Raw genomic sequence first — 18,617 nt, 5'->3', positions numbered from 1 at the left:
TTATTCGGATTCCTCCATGCTTAAGCGAGAAAATATCACAAACTCGGCTTCCTAGATATGAAATGGTTTCCTGTGCACATGTGCCATCTGTAAGACGCTTTACAAGGTAAGCGTCAGAACTTTGGCCTCAGAGGTGCTACACAGAACGAGGCTGACCTAGGATACACCCTCTGACTTGCAATCCTGATTATCCTATTAACACGATGTATGTTCAATGACGTGTACCGTGATGGTAACGCTAAGTCAAGGTTTAACGTAAGTCAATTTCGACAATAACTTGGTGTGAAAACTGTCAGGTTGCTGAATGAATGTTTCGTTAGCTCTGGGGAATTATATGTTTTATCACCTACTTTATTCTGGAAGATGGTTCATAATTTGCCTCATATCTGCAAGCAGTAATGGTCTCGAAACATCTATTCGGCCGTGTAGAATTCAATATTTTATCTCCATGGGATGCATGCGTTATAGTAAACTTATACGTTGTTCTCTCCAGAAGTAGGTCATTTCATACGCCCAATGACGGCCCTCATAGTGGGCCATATAACATTTTTCAAGGCCAAGGATCTTGAAAGACATTACTGAAATGATGTTATGTTTAAGCTACTTTCTATAAAATTTGCTTTTGACTAATCAATTTCCACCTTTTAAAACAAAATTCGCTTATCGTGATATCTCATCTAAAAAACAGGAAATTTAGGTTTCGCGTATCCATATAACTTAGGGTTACAAGGGGCTCTGGGTAGGTGTTAGTACCTCAGGTTTGCACACCGATTCATACATGACTTTAAATGTGTTTGTGATACGTACTGTCATCCATCCATAATCTATGGCTGTTTTCTCCCCTACGTCATTAGTCTTCTCTCTCACTCACTCACTCACTCACTCACTCACTCACTCACTCACTCACTCACTCACTCACTCACTCACTCACTCACTCTCACGCAGTCAGTGACTCACTCACTGTCACTCACTCAGTGACTCACTCAGTGACTCACTCACTCACTCTCACTCACCCACACACACTTAATCTCACTCACCCACTCACACACACTCAGTTGACACTCACACACTCACACTCACTCCCTCTCTCACCCACTCACTCACTAACTCACCCACCCACACTCATTCACTTTCTCACCCACTCACTCACAGCCCATTCACTCTCTCACCCACTCACTCTCTCACATACTCACCCACTCACTCTCTCGCCCAATCACTAACTCTCTCACCCACTCGCCCACCCTCTCACCCACTCTCTCCCACTCACCATCTCACCCACTCACTCTCACCCACTCACTCACCCTCTCACTCACTCACCTATCCTGAAATATTAGCTAAGGAACAAGACTGTACCATTGAAGTAACAAAAACGAGGTTGTAACTTGGGAGGATTTTTTAATACAAATTGGTACAATGAGACTACATGTCTGTACAATGTACTTTGTTTTATTTTTCAATATTTATTTTGTATCTTTGTATTCATTTTATATTTTTATATTTAGTTATTTTTATATTTTTTATTTATTTTTATAGTTATTTTATAGTTATTTTATATTTTTATATGTATTTTTATATTTATTTTTATATCTATTTTTATATTTATTTATTTTTATATTCATTTTATATTTTCATATTTATTTTATATTTTCATATTCATTTTATATTTTTATATTTATTTCATATTTTTCTTTGTGTTCTTTTTTTTCCTCCCAGACATTTTCTTCTTTTTCTCCCAGGTGATCAGGTGACCAACCGTCGACGCGCAGGTGGCAGTTTAGAAACCTGTCCAGTATTCGTCGGCGACGCCAACCCACGGGTAAGTTGGTACCTCCGTGGGACTGGCGTCACCGACGACTGCAATGTTGTTCCTCATCGGTGTCTGCTGCTCCTCTCGTTTGTACTACAAAGGCAGGGAGAAGAAATGTGTCTCAGCTCAGTAGGTAATTGGTAAGGACGTTACCCCAAGGCCAACCGTACACACTCACGCCACATCTTCAGAAAAGACGCTGTAGCCGCGTATAGTTCCCGTTTAGAACTTTATTCAAGCCCACATCATTTGAGCATTGATCCTTTATTCATTCGAGCCTTGATCCTTGAGAAAGCCACACACAGGCGAAACATGTTGGTGTGGGCTCAAATAAAGTCGGTAAACGGGAACCATATGCGACTACAGTGTCTTTTCTGAAGATGTGGCGTGAGTGTGTACGGTTGACTTGGGGTTGCCCACTACTACTGCCTATATCTGTCTCAGCTCAGTGATTGGTCAATCTTTTTCTTTGAAACAAGTCATCAACTTAAAGATATGTTACCCAAGGATGGTACACTGTATATTCAACAGTATAATACCCAAGTAAGAAATGTGACTCACGTGTGCAATGCCAGCTCCAGCCATGGCTGCAGCTGTTACATACAACACGGCGTCGATGGTAGAGATGGCTGGAGGAAAGTACAAAATCATGAAACCATATTAATATGCTTCAGTGAAAAAGTGCAGCACACATAAGAGCTGTCTGGATGTTTCTTTTTGTACAACGGAGGCCTCCAGACTTTGGGTTCAATGTTTGTTTTCTTAAGATGACCATCAAAACCTGATGTCTAAGAGCTTCAAGCATACCTCAAGCTGCAACACCTTGAGTGACTAGAATATAGTTCTAAGCAGATACAGAGTTTGAGCATGATTCCCTACGGCTGACATACACGATCTACTAGTGATAAACTATTGTAAGGAAAGGCTGCGTCTTACAGGCAGCGAGGTTGGCCATTCCCTGGAACACCTGGGCAGGGCGGGACCTGGGGGCTAATGGAGTAAGATACTGATAAATATTGATCTAGTACTAGTATATATATATATATATATATATAGTACATATGGGATAGATAATAATCTTTCATCTGCTATTCATATTAAGCTATCTTTATGAAAACATCTTGTAACATAACATCCTGCCTTAGTGTAATACAAATATTCATGATGCATACACGCACAAGAAAAAGCCCTGCAGTTGTCATCATAAGACATCAGACTTGTCTATGTGCTTAGAACAGATAATGTTAGGTTTTTTCATGGTTAAAATAATCCATCTACATACAGGACCAACATTTGTACAGAAGTACTGGTAAGAAAAGTTAATGATGAAACAAAGAAACAGAGACCCTTATATTACCTGCCAAGATGTTGATAGGAAGTACTGTAATAAAAGAGAAGTTACTAGTGATGAAACAGAGATTCATACCGGCCAAGATGTTAGGCTGTGCCCCCATCAGGCCCCTCATGGCCACCCTGCCCATGGTTCCGAACATGTTGATGGAATCCTGTTGAAGAAAGGAACAAAAATAAAGTCTTTGTCAAAACCTCAATGAACAGTAGTATTAAACAGTTTGTATGAAATAGCCATGATGATATGCAGAAATCAGCAAGGTTTCATCTCTTCTTTTAGCAACAATCGTACACCTACGATACTGCAGAAAGCTTTCATGGAGATGGCATTAAAACTTCTAGATTCACTCAAACGTAAGTTGTAAGTGCCATGTCGAAGGCCCCGCTATCTAGGCGTCGCCAAAAACAACATATACATGTTTACTTGTGCTTTTTTCCGTGAATGGAAAATAATGTTTAAGCATATGCATCATAGTAACTTGCGGCGATTTTGGAAAAAACATCTTACAATTCTTTTTCATGACGTAGCGAAGTTTTAGCGTTAGCGCCGCCCCCCTCCCCCCTTCCAGTACTTCAACAATGCAGCCCTTCAATCGGGTTGTCAACCGATTGTAGATGTGGTAACTGTGCAGCTAGTTACTTACTGGTCTTTATCCTGTGCTTCCCGTTTTACTGTCCGAACAAGAAAGTACTTCTTTTTATATTATACTGGTAGAAAAGGTATAAAATGTCTAACGTTACATCAGCGATCAGTAAAAGAAATCCCTCCCCAATACCGCTGTTGAAAAACATATAATGTTTACGGTTAACCTGTGGTAAAACTAGGGTAGTTAATTTAGAAATGACTTTGAACGGTTCAGAAACATAGTGGTATAGCATCTGTGAAACTTACAGGGGATGATCTTGACTGGAGGTAGAAATGAACACGTCTGCACTCTGACGTGACCAAGCAGTGAATGGTGTGCAAGCCGCTTGAATCGTTGCTAAGTGCGCTGGGGGCGAGTCCACTTCGTGTTATGCGGGGGTAAATGTTTTAAAGGCTGAATTGTTTTACCACATACCCACCGTTTAGACGTCTTAAAAGACAAATTCTGGTGTATATCAACTGTAGAAATAAATGAGGAGTTCCCCCAACTCTAAGAGAAAGTCTTTGCCAAGAATTGTGGTTTGATAAACAGATGGATAACCCTACTCGAACAAATAGGTCGTTCTAAAATTTGCATATCCAGGGATTCCCTAGCAACCGCGCTGCGTCAAGTGCAAAACGTAAACAAAAACCCAGGTGTGGGAGGGGGGCGAATATTTATTATGAAATTCATGTCATTTTTACGACAAATAAGAGATATGAAAACGGAATAAAAAGAAGATTTAGACTAAACATATGAAGCCTTTGGCATATAAAATAAAGTGACACAACATCTTCGCTCGTGTAAATCCATCAAAATACAAGATAACTGTTAACATTAACGTTGTTACATCGGTGTATTTTTTTCCGATAAAAATGATGTTACAACTGACGGAGTGAGAAGAAAAACGTAACATTCCCGCCTCCCTCGGTGGTGTTGACATGAACGTTGTCTTCTTTTTGGTTGCGAGGTCTGAACTGCCTACTCTTCACATCATCTTGCTTGACATCTAGCCTGTACCAAAAATTATTCTCCGCGCTATATTAATTGGCTCGAAGTCCGAAGCATGCCGAGTCGAAGCATGTCGATGAAACTATGATTTATGTCAGACGTGCAATGTAGGATTCTCCATTATGTAATTAGGTTGGTCCTGTATTAACTACGCTTGCTTTTTTGTCATGTTAAACGCCATACTCTAACAGGTTAGCGATCGCGCCATCTCTGCCTAACGTTAGTTTAAAGGCTCCTGGGTTTCACGGAACGTTCAAAATTGGAGGAAATCCACAGGAATACCCTTGACTTTCATTCTTAAATTCCCTCGGAGCTGATTTTTATCAAGATCACTTGGGTGATGTCACTATGCACTTCTCTCTACATGACTAAGTTATACTAGTCCAAATACGGTTCGATGTCGAGTCATTTTGCTACCATACCAGGAAGGCGTTGCCTCCTTGTCATGATCGTCTGAAGTTTGTAGAGACCTCTAGTGAGCCATGAACGAAATGCAACAACGGTTTTGGGACGGCTGAAATCACACTCTTCTTGCCAAACATGCAATAAGAAGCTATGCAATTAAGGCGTTTGGAGGACACATTTCTTCCGGTTAGTATCGTGCCCATCACCAAGCAGATGTAGAAAGGCTAAATCGTAACCAAAAGCTCCCGGCTGGTTCCACAGAGCACTGGGCCCTTTGGTGGCATATGGGCACTGTCTTGGTCAGACAACGATTTTGCCTCCGGAAGATTTGCTTTGAGATCAGCAATCGTAGCTAAATGTTGAGATGAACTGTACCGGGAAATTGTTTCTTTACTCAAGTCAAAGCCTAATCATGAGGTCCAAATGAATGCATTTGCTTGAGGTTTCTATTGTCTGTCGAATGTTTTTATTTTTCATTCATTCTGTCATCTTTATCCAGGTTTGCCCAACAATGTTTTGCGCAATTATGAATTACAGTTTGATGATCATAATGAATATAAACACACGTAGCCACTATGATGCATTACTGTACATGCGATACTAATGTTATATTCTCCAAGCAGAGGCTTCGATCGAGAGGGGTTAGTTTTGTCCGGGATATCTAACGTTAGAAATCCCGGACAAAACTACCCCTCTCGATCAAAGCCTCTGCTTGGAGAATACTAATGTTATACATTTGTGAAGTGAAACATGTACGTGAGTGACCACGTCTACATAAGAACCCGGTCTGGGCATTGACAACAACAACAACAACAATGCCACAGTTCTTACATACAATGACTCGTCTTCAATTGATGATAACTAGTAGTTTAACGTTACCTTTCTGTTTCAACATCGCTATAACGTTATCATGTTTATACTGTCAATTTGGCATCAAAGTTTGAACAGGCAAGGAGGGGGAAACTAGTTGTATTTGCCTGGATGTCTAATCAATTGTCAAATGGCAGTCTATTTTTCGAAACATTTTGATGTAATCTGAATTTCTCATAGTAAAATTGGGGATTGAGCTGGTAGAATTCCATTTGTCCTAGGACAGATTGCGATTTCGATCTGCCTTCAGGAAAAAGTCATGGGCCTAGGACAGATCCCGATTCCTATAACTATAAGAATTCCCATTTTTCCTTAGGACAGACTGAATTCCTTAGGACAGACTGAATTCCAATCTCTACTTGAAAACGTGCCATATGCATGCTTCATCCATTCCTCAGTTTGAGGTTCGTCACCTCTTTTACTTTAATTTGACATGATTGTGTGGTATTATGTGGGTAATGAGGTGCAGGAAAAGTTCATAGGTCAATGGTGACACGATTTCAGCGAGCTTCACCCGCCACATGTCCACACAAAGAACCATCGTTTCTTGATCTTTCTTCGATCTTGGGTCCTAAACATCGCTGATTATGGACGTGAGAAACGATGAACACCCCAGCCAGGTTCTCCGTGAGCTGAACAGTCAGAGGGAGCGGGGAGAGCTGACAGACGTGGTTCTGGAGGTGGGAGGGAGAAGGTACGATATGGGGGAGGGGGGCAGGTTCTGGAGGTGGGAGGGAGAAGGTAAGATAGGGGGGAGGGGGGCAGGCTGGCAAGTTCTGGATGTGGGAGGGAGACTGGTAAGATATAGGGGAGGGGGGCAGGTTCTGGAGGTGGGAGGGAGAAGGTAAGATAGGGGGGAGGGGGGCAGGCTGGCAGGTTCTGTAGGTGGGAGGGAGAAGGTAAGATATGGGGGAGGGGGGCAGGCTGGCAGGTTCTGGAGAGGGAGGGAGAAGGTAAGATATGGGGGAGGGGGGCAGGCTGGCAGGTTCGTCTCAGCATCTGTGACTCAGTGTGACACGTCTTTTAGCACTCTTAGCGGTGTGAACAAGGAGGTTTGATTGATTCAGACCTCATTGGTGTGAAGAAAAACATTTGGTTGTGTACAAAACGTTTTGTTATTCAGTGACTTTCTTACCAACTTGATGAATCTATTCATGGATGATGTTTTTCTTTCAGTTTCCCCTGCCATCGCGCCGTCCTGGCATCCTGCAGTCCCTACTTCCATGGCATGTTCACCAGCGGCTACGCGGAGGCCAAACAGGAGAGAATCAGCATCAAAGAGATGACCGAGGTAGCCATGGCAACCATTCTGGACTACGCCTACACCAGCCGCCTTCAGACGGACCCAGACCAGGTCCAGGATGTGATGTCTGCAGCCAGCCTGCTACAGGTAAGACTTGCAGGGTTTTCTTAAGGAAAAAAGAGGTCTTGGTACTCAAGTTGGTAGGGAGTTGAGCAAAAATTCTTTCTGTGCACCTACATTTTTAGGTTAGGTGCACCAGTACCCAAAAATGATTGTAACCAGTACCCTGTAAACTGATCAGTGCAGAATGGTCTGTAAGAAGTGGTGCATACCTAAACCTGAGTTTAGGTTTAGGTTTGGACTCGAGTCCAGAGGTTTAGGTTCAGGTTCGGACTTCAAAGTCTGGACTTGAACCAATGGAATATGTGTGCTACGAATATATTTTTTTCCAGTTTTATGTAAAATTGCATATTGGCATATATTTTACATGCAATTTGAAAACTATAATATGTGGAATTATCTACAGTCAGTAATTAATGCAGTTATAAACAAAAAACAGCAATGTTTTCATATTTTTCCAGTGCAAATTTCACGATTCAAGGAAGCTTTAAGATGGTTTAAATCAAAAAGGAGTGTAAAAGCGAGAGATTTTTTTTCAAGTCCAGATTTGTTTCCAGATGTTTAATTTTTTTTTAATTCAACCTAAAGGTTAGAAACAGGCCTGGAACAGGTCCAGGGTTTAGGTACGCACCACTATTTGTAAGTGTAACCCTGTTTGTTGCTTCTAGGTGGATTTTGTATACCGTAAGGCAGCAGAGTACATGAAAGATAAGCTTGACATGATCAACTGTGCAGATGTGCTGATGTATGCTGACATGCTGGGAGCCCGTGGCCTAGTGAAGGCCAGTAAGAGGTACATTGCATCCAGGTCAGTCTGTTACACACGTTTTACAAGAAGTTGTATATGCATTATGATTGTTTGTTTCCAAAGCGGGTGTCTCACTGAGCTGCGCCAACATGCTGTAGGAAATTGCACCAACTTTCACGATGGTCAAAAACTGGTCCAAATATTCCCACTCGTAGGACATGAATATTGATGATTTTAAAATGCCAATCACGCTTATCACCACTGGCAACTGTCCGTGATTGGTTGACACTTTTAAAGGCGGGCCGCAGCAATGTTTACCTTTCTATCTCCCCCCTGTTGCTTTTTTCCGCGAACCGTCCTATTCATATGCGTACCTGCAGTCAGTCTCAATTGTTCTTACATAACACATTTTAACAATACCAAGTGTGGGCATGATTATTTCCAGCATACTTTCGTTCATCTAGTGGTCAAAATTCCCATATACATGTACAAGCAATCCTAAGCGTGGCTGACAAAATCGGAGGGTTTGTAGTTTTGAAGACCAGGCCGCAAAATAATGATTCAAGATGGCGCCAGCGGGAACAGACTACTGTAATATGGGTCGAAGTTTAGCTGTAAGCATGATTGTTTTCTTTTTAAATTGTAAAACATGACCACGTATTTGCTGTTACAGATTTTTTTCAATGAATGTATAATAATATTTAAAAACATTTGACTTCATAACGAACCAAAACTGAGGCGTGTGTGTTTCTAAACATAACGTTTAACTAATGAAAATCAGAAAAAAAATCTTAGTTTTAGTGTGATACAAAATGTAATGGTCTTGATGGAACCCAAGCGGCGTGTAAAGCTTATAATTTGTCTGTACATGTAGGTAACTTAAATTGTTTTAGCCCTGTCCAGTACCTTCCAAGAGTAACTGGTGTACTGGAAAAATATGCTCGCCCTCGTGTTTGAACTGAAATAATTGACCGCTGTTTGAAAATATTCCCGTTCAAAAATAGTCACCAGCCATTTCTTTTGTTCTTCCTGAGCTTGGCTTGGAATCAAGACACCCGTGAAGTAAAATCAAAACGCTAATATGTCCAGACACAGCTTGGAAGGATTTTTCCATCGGTGCTCAATTTGTCGACCGAGCTTTCTTTCAAGTAAAGATAATCACGAGCTTGCGTTTGTACTTTTCAGAAAAGGTTCTTTGTAACAAATTGCCGACGCCTGAGTTGTTACGTCATTTTGTCCCAGCATGGGTAAACAAGAAACACAAGAAACACAAGCACCTTTTATTTTCAGAACATATATGTTACTACGCAAAACATTATTTGATCTCTGTTTCTTTTATTGAGATATTCTTCTGTAATAAATAACTTTACATGATATGTTGTTAAATGTAGAGTTCAAACACACAGCCCTCAAGATTCCCACCTACATTACAGTAGGCTGTCCCAATAACTCGATATGACGCCGCCGCCATATTGGATGCTCCGCCACTAAAAATCCAAACCAAACAGACCGATTTTTTTCATGATTTCCCGCCAGTTATCAATAGAAATAAACATCGTCACCCCCTCGTCATCGGCAACATTTGGGTCGTTTAGAACGGTCGCAAATCAAGTTTGTCACGGTCGCGATAGGCAAACTGCGACGTCTCGGACAAAACGCTAACATTCTTCTGTTAACGGGAGAAAACTGATCGAAAAAGAAACGGTCATCTTGAGCCAAGGGGTGTCTTGTAAACCCGGTCGTTGATTAATACGATGTTTGACAGTATTAATAATATGTGTTTAGGTTAACAGTCTCACAATGATACCAGGCCGTGTAAAAGAACAACTAATGCGAAATAAAGAAACGCCTAGGAATGTAGGATAGAAACACAAGCACAGCAAGTATATAATATAATTCAACGTCCGGAATCGTTACCCAAGGAAATGAAATCACTGAAAGATATGGAGAAACTAGGGTGGCCCAGAACTTAGGCTATAACTTTTGGGACCAGAATACAGGGTACACACGCTGAGCGATCGCCGAATTCACAAGTTGAAAATCGCGCTCAAAGCGCAGGTAACAAAGGCGCAATTTGCATGAAAGCGTGCTCGCAGACAATGGGGCGCTAATAAGGCTCTGTGATCCAGGCCGACAGAACTCATTATAACTCAACATCATGTTGTAGTACCGCGTGGAAACTACAACATAAGGGTAAACCTCATATCTTGTCCAATATCTTCAAAAATGCATGGTAACTTTTGACAAAAATGACACCGATGGAAAGAACAACATATCGCCGCCATGTTGGCTCATTTGCATGCCATCCATAATCGGCTATCTGGAACTACGGGAGAAAACGTACCACAAAATTGTCGAAATGAGTTAAAAATGCAAAGACATCAAACATATTCGGTTTAGACCTAATTTAAGGACCTACATTGTATTAATAAAGGCTTTAACTGAAGATTGATATATATTTCTAAGAACATTACCTTGCTTTAAGGTCAAAGTTTATTGACCGGAGGTGACTCTTTAGCTTAGCTTAAACGCCCAGGGACGCGGTAAATTTTCATTTGTCATTTCCTACCTCCTACACATTTATAACGCCGATAGATCGTATTTGCGACTGCTTCTTTTTGTTTTATACTGTAACCATCGAATCAGGCATTAAACTTGGGTGTTTTTTTACATCATTTCTAAGATCTTTTATGCACTGCCGTGTGGGCTCTGTGACCCAGCGGGTGGGTGGAGTACTAAACAATGGGCCCTGCGAACAAACAGCTAGCGTTTAGACCATCGTGTTTGCAACTTTGTGTCGATTTTCCCGTGAACTTTGAACTTTGAACTTTGAACTTTATTCACCTTTGAAGCGGTGGCACATCGGCAGCGCCGAGTGCTAAAAGTACATACTTAACGCAGATTGAGATATCATAGTTAACCAATATACAAAATCTAGTCGAGAGTATCGAAGAGTAAAAATAAAGTAACAGTATTAGCTGGTGCATGGGAGCCAAAGAAGTTCATAGAAGTAATATTATAGCAGTAAAAATAAAATATAGATAAAATGATAGCAGATAAATGGTAAACCTTAACTAACATTTCAATACCTAGCTGAAGCAGGAAACAATGGAATTTATATACTAAAAACAACGAAATTGATATGAATAACAATACACAACTCGAGGGGAGTATGATAAACAGTGCCAGCTGGGTGGCAGGTGGATTACTTATTTAACCATATTGGTAGGGGGGGGGGGGGGGGGCAGGTGAAAATAATATAAATACTAACAGTGGAGTCTTGGCAGTAATCTGGGTGTAAACAGTTAGTGCGAAGAGCTATAACGGGCTAGGATTACATGAAGCTGTGGTTTGAGGATATGATGTTACATAGTAACTGATAACAATCAACAGAGAGTAGTGAGATTTAACAATGATAAACCATAGATGTCGTGTAACTATAATAGGCATAACAAAAAGTAGGCTGGGTGACAAATGGTCTACATAAGCAACATAGCTGGTTTTTAGACAATCAATTTGAAAATAATAGTAGAGATCACATGGCGTGGATAGAGTAGTTACATAGATGTAAGGTTGCATAAAAATGAACTTAATTAAAACTGTAGTGAAGTGGAGATGGAACACAGTTGGCCTTAACATTAACTTGTGGTGTTGCAGCTCCTTGTAAGCCATGCGTTGTGGATGTACCTCTTAGCAAGTACATCAATGATTGTATCCCATGGACCCTTGTATCCTAAGAGTATATGTTTTTTCATTTCAGTGTTACTAGATGTAAATGCTTCCCATAGAAGAACTCCCCCTGCCTGTGTGAGTTCTGTTTCAAGGTTGGTGAATAGGGAGACTCTTTCTCTGGTATATTTAGGACATATGAATAGGAAATGATGTACTGATTCTTCCTCTTCCAGGTTGCAGTTGGTACATTTTCCATTTCCTTTGTATTTTTTCCAGGATAGTTTCCTACCTTCTAGTTCTAAAACTTCTGCTCTGGCTTTGAATTTTGATATACTTCCATCTGTGTTTGTGGAGTCTTTTAGATAGTCTTCAAATCTGGGCTCATGTTTGTTACTGATCACAGTCTGTTTACTAGTGGCCATGGTGTTTAAAAAGGTGTCTTTCTGTTGGGCGGTATGTATTCTTAGTGCTGAGTTAACCCAGTGTTTGTTGATAGGTGAGTGGTTACACCATATGTGGTCCAGTCCTATAGATGTGAGAAGATTTTTCATGTGCTTAACCCAGTACCATTGTATAGTTTTCCCTTTCTTCATCATATCAAAAATTTGAAGAAGTACTAGTTTTGGCCATCTCTGGTCTTCCATTTTTACGAGTCGGTCATAGTATTTTAGTCTAAGTTTGTCCTGTAAGCTTGTAATAGATTCCCATCCAAGTTCACCAAACACATTAGCTTTACTTGTACCATTCGGGGCTTTAAACAGGAATTTGCCAAATTGGTATTGTAAACTTTCAAGGTGGGTCCTGTCCTTAATTGACGAGGGTGCCCAGATACTGCTACCATAGTTTATGCTTGGTACAATGATACTGTTCCATAGTGTGTCACCATAAGTAAAGCGGTTAAAACTGTTGTGGCCTATTATTGTAGACTTGCATGCTGCTGTGGTTCTATTAGCCTTCTTAAGGGTCTCACTTATGTGTATACTGTCATTCAGGTTTCTAGATATATGTATTCCTAGGTACTTATAGCTTTCACACTCTTCTAGGCTGAGGTCCCCCATCTTCCACTTCCTAGACGGATCCAGTTTCTTCCCTACTATAAGGACTTTTGATTTCTTCTCATTAAACTTAAGCTTGAATCTCACTCCGAAGTCGGCTGTGATGTGTAACATGTGTTTAAGCATCTGTTCATTTTCAGCTAAAAGTACGACATCATCAGCAAAGAAGAGTCCACTTACTAAAGTGTCTCTGTTAAATTGAATACCAAGGCCGTGAAGTTTTAAGGATTTTGCTAGTTCGTTCATGTAAAGGCAGAACAGAATAGGGGACAGGACACAGCCTTGCTTAACACCAATATCTGAATCAAAGTAGTCTGTCTCTAGGTCGTCGAACTTAACTTTGTTTTCTACTTTCTCATAAATCTTATCTATAATATTCCACGCCTTTCCACCGATCCCATTTTGTGCTAGTACGAGTTTTAGTCCATCACGCCAAACTAGATCAAAGGCCTTGGAGAGGTCCAAGAAGGCCATGTAAGTGGGTTTACCATAAGATTTGCGGATCGCGTTTAGTCCCTTTAAGCTAAAGATGTGATCCTCTGGCCGTCTGTCTTTCCTGAAGGCCCCTTGTATTTCCCCCAGGATGTTATTCTTTTCCAGGAAGTCGGACAATTGTGATTCAATTACCTTGTTGAAGATTTTGCAAACACATGATGTAAGAGTTATGCCTCTGTAATTGTTAAGATCTTTCACATCTCCACTTTTATGTATTGGAACTATTATGCCTTTGTGCCAGTCTGACGGAATCTCGCCCTTGCTGTAACAGTGTTGAAAGAGAGTAGTGACTGATTTTAGCATTTCGTATCCTCCCTCTTTCAAAAATTCATTTACAATCTGGTCATCTCCTGGGGCTTTGTTGTTTTGCGTAGATTTGATTGCTGCTTCAACTGAGTCTAATGTAAAGGAAAACTCGTTTATATGAGCATTTGTTTTACACGTTAAATCTCCCGTACGGATAGGTGGGATGCATAGTTTCACTATAGTGGTGAATGTGTCTTCCTCACTGCCATGTAAAGCTTTTTCCATTTTTCCAAGGTTTTTCCAGTATTGCTTAATATTAGTCTTAAGATTCTCTTTCCCAGAAATTAGATGCTTGCTGTCTGTGTTTAAGGTGCGACGACCTGACAAAATACGTGACCTCTACAACCAAAATGGCTACACCGGCATGCAAGAATGCCAAATCCTTAGTTTTGGCCATTCAGCTAACTTAATTGGAAAACACAGTGTTACCACTGAATTAAAAGCCAATGTACAATGATTAAAATCCATCAAGAAGAGATTTGCAGGGATTGCACCATTCTGGAAATTGCTAATTTTTTTGAATTTAAAAACATTTTTGCAGTTTCAGACGAGAAATCGGTGCCGATTGGTGCCAGTTCATGCCACTTTGCGAATGCCTTTCACAAGTTTTTTGGTGCAGTCCAGTGACATACCCACTTAAAGAGTATTAATGTGAAAGAGATAAGCCCTGATACTCACCATAGTGCCACTGAACTAGTCTCTGACCTACTGCCTGGGATAGGATACACTAAAAAATAGAAGAGCAGCTAACATCTACTAACATAATTCCGTCACCCTGAAAAGATACCTGGGGGGGGGGGGTTGGTGCTGCTCTAGAAATCTCGCAAACCACTGTTTTTCAAAGTAGTGGATTTATGTAACCCATGCGTGTTAATGTAAATGGAGGTTGATACTAATAATAGCCCCACCATTCTATGGAAATCCACACAGGGCCTCCTGGCTCTACCGGTTGACACATATCTGCAGCCTAGCCCACGGCATAATCATCCAAACTAATTCAAACCAATCCCCTTCCACAAGGACTGTTAGATACTCCCACTTTCCAAGAACAGTCATAGATTGGAACTCTCTCACATGTTCGGTAAAATGTCAGATCCGGTGAAGTTCAGGTAGGAAGAATTGACAATAGCTGCGCATCATCACTCCCTGGCACTCGACCCAAACTAAAGCTAGGGTCACATTTCCAGGGCCCGACAGGGCTGTTCAGGAAAACAAAGAATAAAAAAAGCATATCAAGAATATACATAGCGTATGGTAAGGATAAATTTTTAAAAAGTTTTGTGTGTTTTGTTGTCTTCTATATGATAGTTTTTGTTCCCACAAGCTGCCTGGCCGGGCCCTGGCTTGGAAATGTGACCCTAGCATAAAGGGGTGTTGCCCAGTACAGAACCAGAAAAATGCATCATTCACAATGTACATGTTTCAACCCATTGGACTTGTAATTTCCCCAGGTTCCACCAGGTGGCGCTGCAACCCTCCTTCCTCCAGTTGCCACTTCCACTACTCCAGTCATTACTCGACAGAGATGATCTTTTGACCTACTCAGAAGACGACGTTGTCCAAGCCGTGCTGAGATGGATTGACTTTGAGCAAGAAGGACGCTTGCAGCAAATTCCTAAACTTTGCCATTCCTTGCGTCATTTTTTCGTCAGCTCAAACCGACTTGTGGATCTGGAGAGAAAGTGTTCTTCAACAGACTTAAGACGGCTGGTTTACAGTAACAGCACAACAGAGCGGCTGGGACGGACACAAACTGAAATGCAGATTTTCCTAAGAGAACTTTTCTCGGACTTTGATTCCCCGGAATCCCCGCGGTCTGCCCCTTGCTATGACCCGTCCACAGGTGGACTGTACTCAATCAACATGCCTCACAGCCTGGACAGGTTCTCTGTGACGGTCACTCCAGATGATGAGCTGTACCTGGCAGGGGGCGTTGCCACTAGTAGAGAGAGTGGTAGTACCCACGGTAGAACTGGGCAGAAGGCCTTTTACCATTACAACCACCTGTTCAGCATCTGGGAACCGAGGTGTGAGATGATCGCACAGAGGGTCAGGTAGGTGTTTCCAGGGCTCAGAATACCCACATGCAACATGCACTTTGCATGCCGTTTTCAAGATTTGCATGTAGAAATATTCTTAACGTGCAATCTTGCATGTGTAAAAAACTCTATCTTGTTTGCACTGTGGAAGTCTCATAAGTTTCGGTATTTCTCTCATCTCAAGAATAATCATACCAGCACATTTATTTTTTGTTGCCTCAAAATCCCTTCTAACAAATTGATTCCTTCCTTGTTAGCTAGAAACATAAAATTCCATATAACACACACGAAAAAAGATAAGGTAGGCAATGAAACTGTGAAACTTGAAACTGTTCACAGTGAAACTGTATGGCAAATGAGGAACTCATTTGCATGATCAATGAGAAAAATTTATAATACATTAGTAGTAAAGGTTAAAATCATTAGGCAAGGGTATGATGTAGACATGGAACTCTACTTTCTTCCTGTATCTGTCTTCTCCAGGTGTGGTCTGGTGTACCTGAAGGGGTACATCTATGCCATCGGTGGTGATAACACTAAGGAAACAGCAGAGAGGTACGACCCAAGCTGTGATGAGTGGACATCTATACCGCCCCTCCCTCACCCCGTATCCCCTGAACTTTGCACGGTGACTCTCAATGACAGCATCTATGTCATAAGTGGAAAAGGCTGCTACTGCTTCAGTACTACAGAGAACACGTGGAGAAAGATAGCGGACATGCTTGAGCCACCATTACGTCCCCAGGCTGTTACACATCGAGGGAGAATTTACTGCATAGACTGCGACAGGGGAGAATCAACCTTAACTTGTCTGGAGATGTACAACCCTGCAAACAACAAGTGGACGATCACAGGGCACGGCTCTTTAACCTTCAACGTAGCAACCCTGATTAAGTACAGAGGGGATATATACATCCTCACTGTGGTGCAAAAGCACCGGCTGAACGTATTGGATGCAGAGGAGACCAGGGTGGATGCCTACCAGTACCAATCAAAGACAGGCTCTTGGCGACATTTGAAAGACAGCAGCAGGTTGGTTCCCCCCATGGTAGAGTGGTTGTGTTCCGGCAGTGTGACATACTGTCTGACGGCAAGGATGGTCCCACAGTGCCTCGGGGATGCGTGTGATTTCCAGGACGAGCTGATGAGCGATTTCAGTTTCACAGATTCAGAGTCGTCCGGAGTATCAGATGACGATGACAGTGAAGATGACCTTTCGGACCAAGATGACAGTGATGAGGACAACAATGACGATGACTGAGAGAGGGAAAGTGCCAATGTTGACATCTTAGACACTAGATCATCATAAACAGTTTTTTTGTAGGCAAACATTGTAAAGGGGGCATTGCAAGGAAGCAGATGGACCAAACATGGGGATGTGTTGTTTGCCCTTTCCACGGTGTGGTTAGTTTTAGAATCCCAGTCTATAATTGGGCATTTTAAGGCTTCCAGAGGAGCAAAATTACTCAGGTAACAGTTGAAGACTGGCCACATTTGACCTACTAGTAGTAGCATCCTTGGTCAATATGAATTTTATTTCAAGATCGGGACAAGCCATCTTGCCAGTCTTCAGTTACACCATTTTCCGCCTCACATCCTGTCACTCTGTAATATTTGAATAACTATGAACACACACCAAGACAAACAAACAAAGAAACAAGCACACACATGCTTTTCTCAGCAGTAAGAACGTAGTCTAAAAACCAGAAATAAAAAACAAAGACAAGGTTGTAACTTAAGAAGAATTTTTTCATGTTTCATGTACAATACAATGCAATATGAAATAAATATCAGCACAAACAGTAACTGTCATTGAAAATTGATGACTAAATGGCTGCTTCAGAAGTGGCTACTACATCTTAGGTTGAAGAAAATGGTGAGTGAGGGAGTGTGAGAGAGAGAGAGAGAGAGAGAGAGGGAATATTTAATCAGCAAATGCAGGACCTGTAGATGGATTGTAGTACAATTTTGGTTACAAATGGCAAATCTTTCCAGCCTTTGGCAAATTATTCAACCTACTTTTCAACAACCTGCGGAGTCAAGTATTGAAGAAAATTTCCGCATGAAACCTATCGATAGAAAACTTTTCATTCCGTATGTCCGTCCTTGATTATAGACAGGCATGAACAACAAAAATCTCAGAACCGACTTTCTTTCCGGCTTGTCGGAGAGTAGCCTATATTTACACAAGCTCTCGGCCGGAGGTTACTGACCCCCAGCCCTAGGGGGATGGCGGTTACAGGACCGGCTGGCCACTAGGAGCGCGATTCGTCAGGTTAGTTGGAGTGAAGCAGGAGTTGTCGAGACAGCTAGGATGGCCTGCAGCCATCTAATCGTTGAGCTGGGTTAATAGGTCGTCCTTCCAGTCGGCTCCTTGACCTACATATGGGCCCGTTAGCTCTGGGGCATTATATGTTTTATCACCTACTTTACTCTGGAAGAAGGTTCATAATTTGCCTCATAACTGCAGGCAGTAACCAGGTCTCGAAACATCTATTCGACCGTGTAGATTTCAATATTTGATCTTCATGGGATGCATACGTTATAATAAACTTAAACGTTGTTCTCTCCAGAAATAGATCATTTCATACGCCCAATGCTGGCCCTCGGAGTGGGCCATATACTTACATTTTTCAAGGCCTAGGATCTTGAAAGACACTACTGAAACGGATGTTATGTTTCAGCTACTTTCTGTAAAATTTGCTCTTGACTAATTGATTTCCACCTTTTAAAAATGAAATTTGATTATCGTGTTATCTCATCTAAAAAACAGGAAATTTAGGTTTCACGTATCCATATAACTTAGGGTACAAGGGGCTCTGGGTAGGTGTTAGTACCTCAGGTTTGCACACCGAACCATGATTCATACA

The 18,617-nt window shown here is 41.4% G+C and overlaps 2 protein-coding genes across 2 annotated transcripts; one reads left to right on the top strand and one right to left on the bottom strand.

The window, feature by feature from the left end:
* Positions 1–1,746: 1,746 nt before the first annotated feature.
* LOC136429761 (uncharacterized) lies at positions 1,747–4,163 on the bottom strand. The gene is made up of 5 exons (XM_066419721.1): positions 4,050–4,163; positions 3,234–3,312; positions 2,744–2,797; positions 2,369–2,436; positions 1,747–1,900 (listed from the first exon to the last, which is right to left on the bottom strand). Exons 2-5 carry the CDS (start codon positions 3,298–3,300, stop codon positions 1,775–1,777), a joined length of 315 nt encoding a protein of 104 aa, XP_066275818.1. The 5' UTR covers positions 3,301–3,312; positions 4,050–4,163; the 3' UTR covers positions 1,747–1,774.
* A 2,393-nt stretch (positions 4,164–6,556) lies between these two features.
* LOC136429758 (kelch repeat and BTB domain-containing protein 8-like) lies at positions 6,557–17,473 on the top strand. Its single transcript, XM_066419719.1, has 5 exons — positions 6,557–6,763; positions 7,246–7,459; positions 8,101–8,240; positions 15,160–15,762; positions 16,231–17,473. Exons 1-5 carry the CDS (start codon positions 6,657–6,659, stop codon positions 17,006–17,008), a joined length of 1,842 nt encoding a protein of 613 aa, XP_066275816.1. The 5' UTR covers positions 6,557–6,656; the 3' UTR covers positions 17,009–17,473.
* The last annotated feature ends 1,144 nt before the right edge of the window (positions 17,474–18,617 follow it).

The sequence above is a fragment of the Branchiostoma lanceolatum genome, chromosome 3, assembly GCF_035083965.1.
Source record: "Branchiostoma lanceolatum isolate klBraLanc5 chromosome 3, klBraLanc5.hap2, whole genome shotgun sequence".
Classification (NCBI taxonomy): domain Eukaryota; kingdom Metazoa; phylum Chordata; class Leptocardii; order Amphioxiformes; family Branchiostomatidae; genus Branchiostoma; species Branchiostoma lanceolatum.
Note: the sequence above shows the minus strand (reverse complement) of the source record. Positions and strands in the feature narration are given on the sequence as shown.

Coding starts and splice junctions, on each gene's coding strand:
- LOC136429761 (XM_066419721.1), bottom strand. CDS start 3,300: ATGTTCGGAACCATGGGCAGGGTGGCCATGAGGGGCCTGATGGGGGCA. Junction 2,798..3,233: donor ACAGCCTAACATCTTGGCCG/GTATGAATCTCT, acceptor TTACTCCATTAG/CCCCCAGGTCCCGCCCTGCC. Junction 2,437..2,743: donor AATGGCCAACCTCGCTGCCT/GTAAGACGCAGC, acceptor ACTTTCCTCCAG/CCATCTCTACCATCGACGCC.
- LOC136429758 (XM_066419719.1), top strand. CDS start 6,657: ATGGACGTGAGAAACGATGAACACCCCAGCCAGGTTCTCCGTGAGCTG. Junction 6,764..7,245: donor CTGGAGGTGGGAGGGAGAAG/GTACGATATGGG, acceptor TTTTTCTTTCAG/TTTCCCCTGCCATCGCGCCG. Junction 7,460..8,100: donor CTGCAGCCAGCCTGCTACAG/GTAAGACTTGCA, acceptor TGTTGCTTCTAG/GTGGATTTTGTATACCGTAA.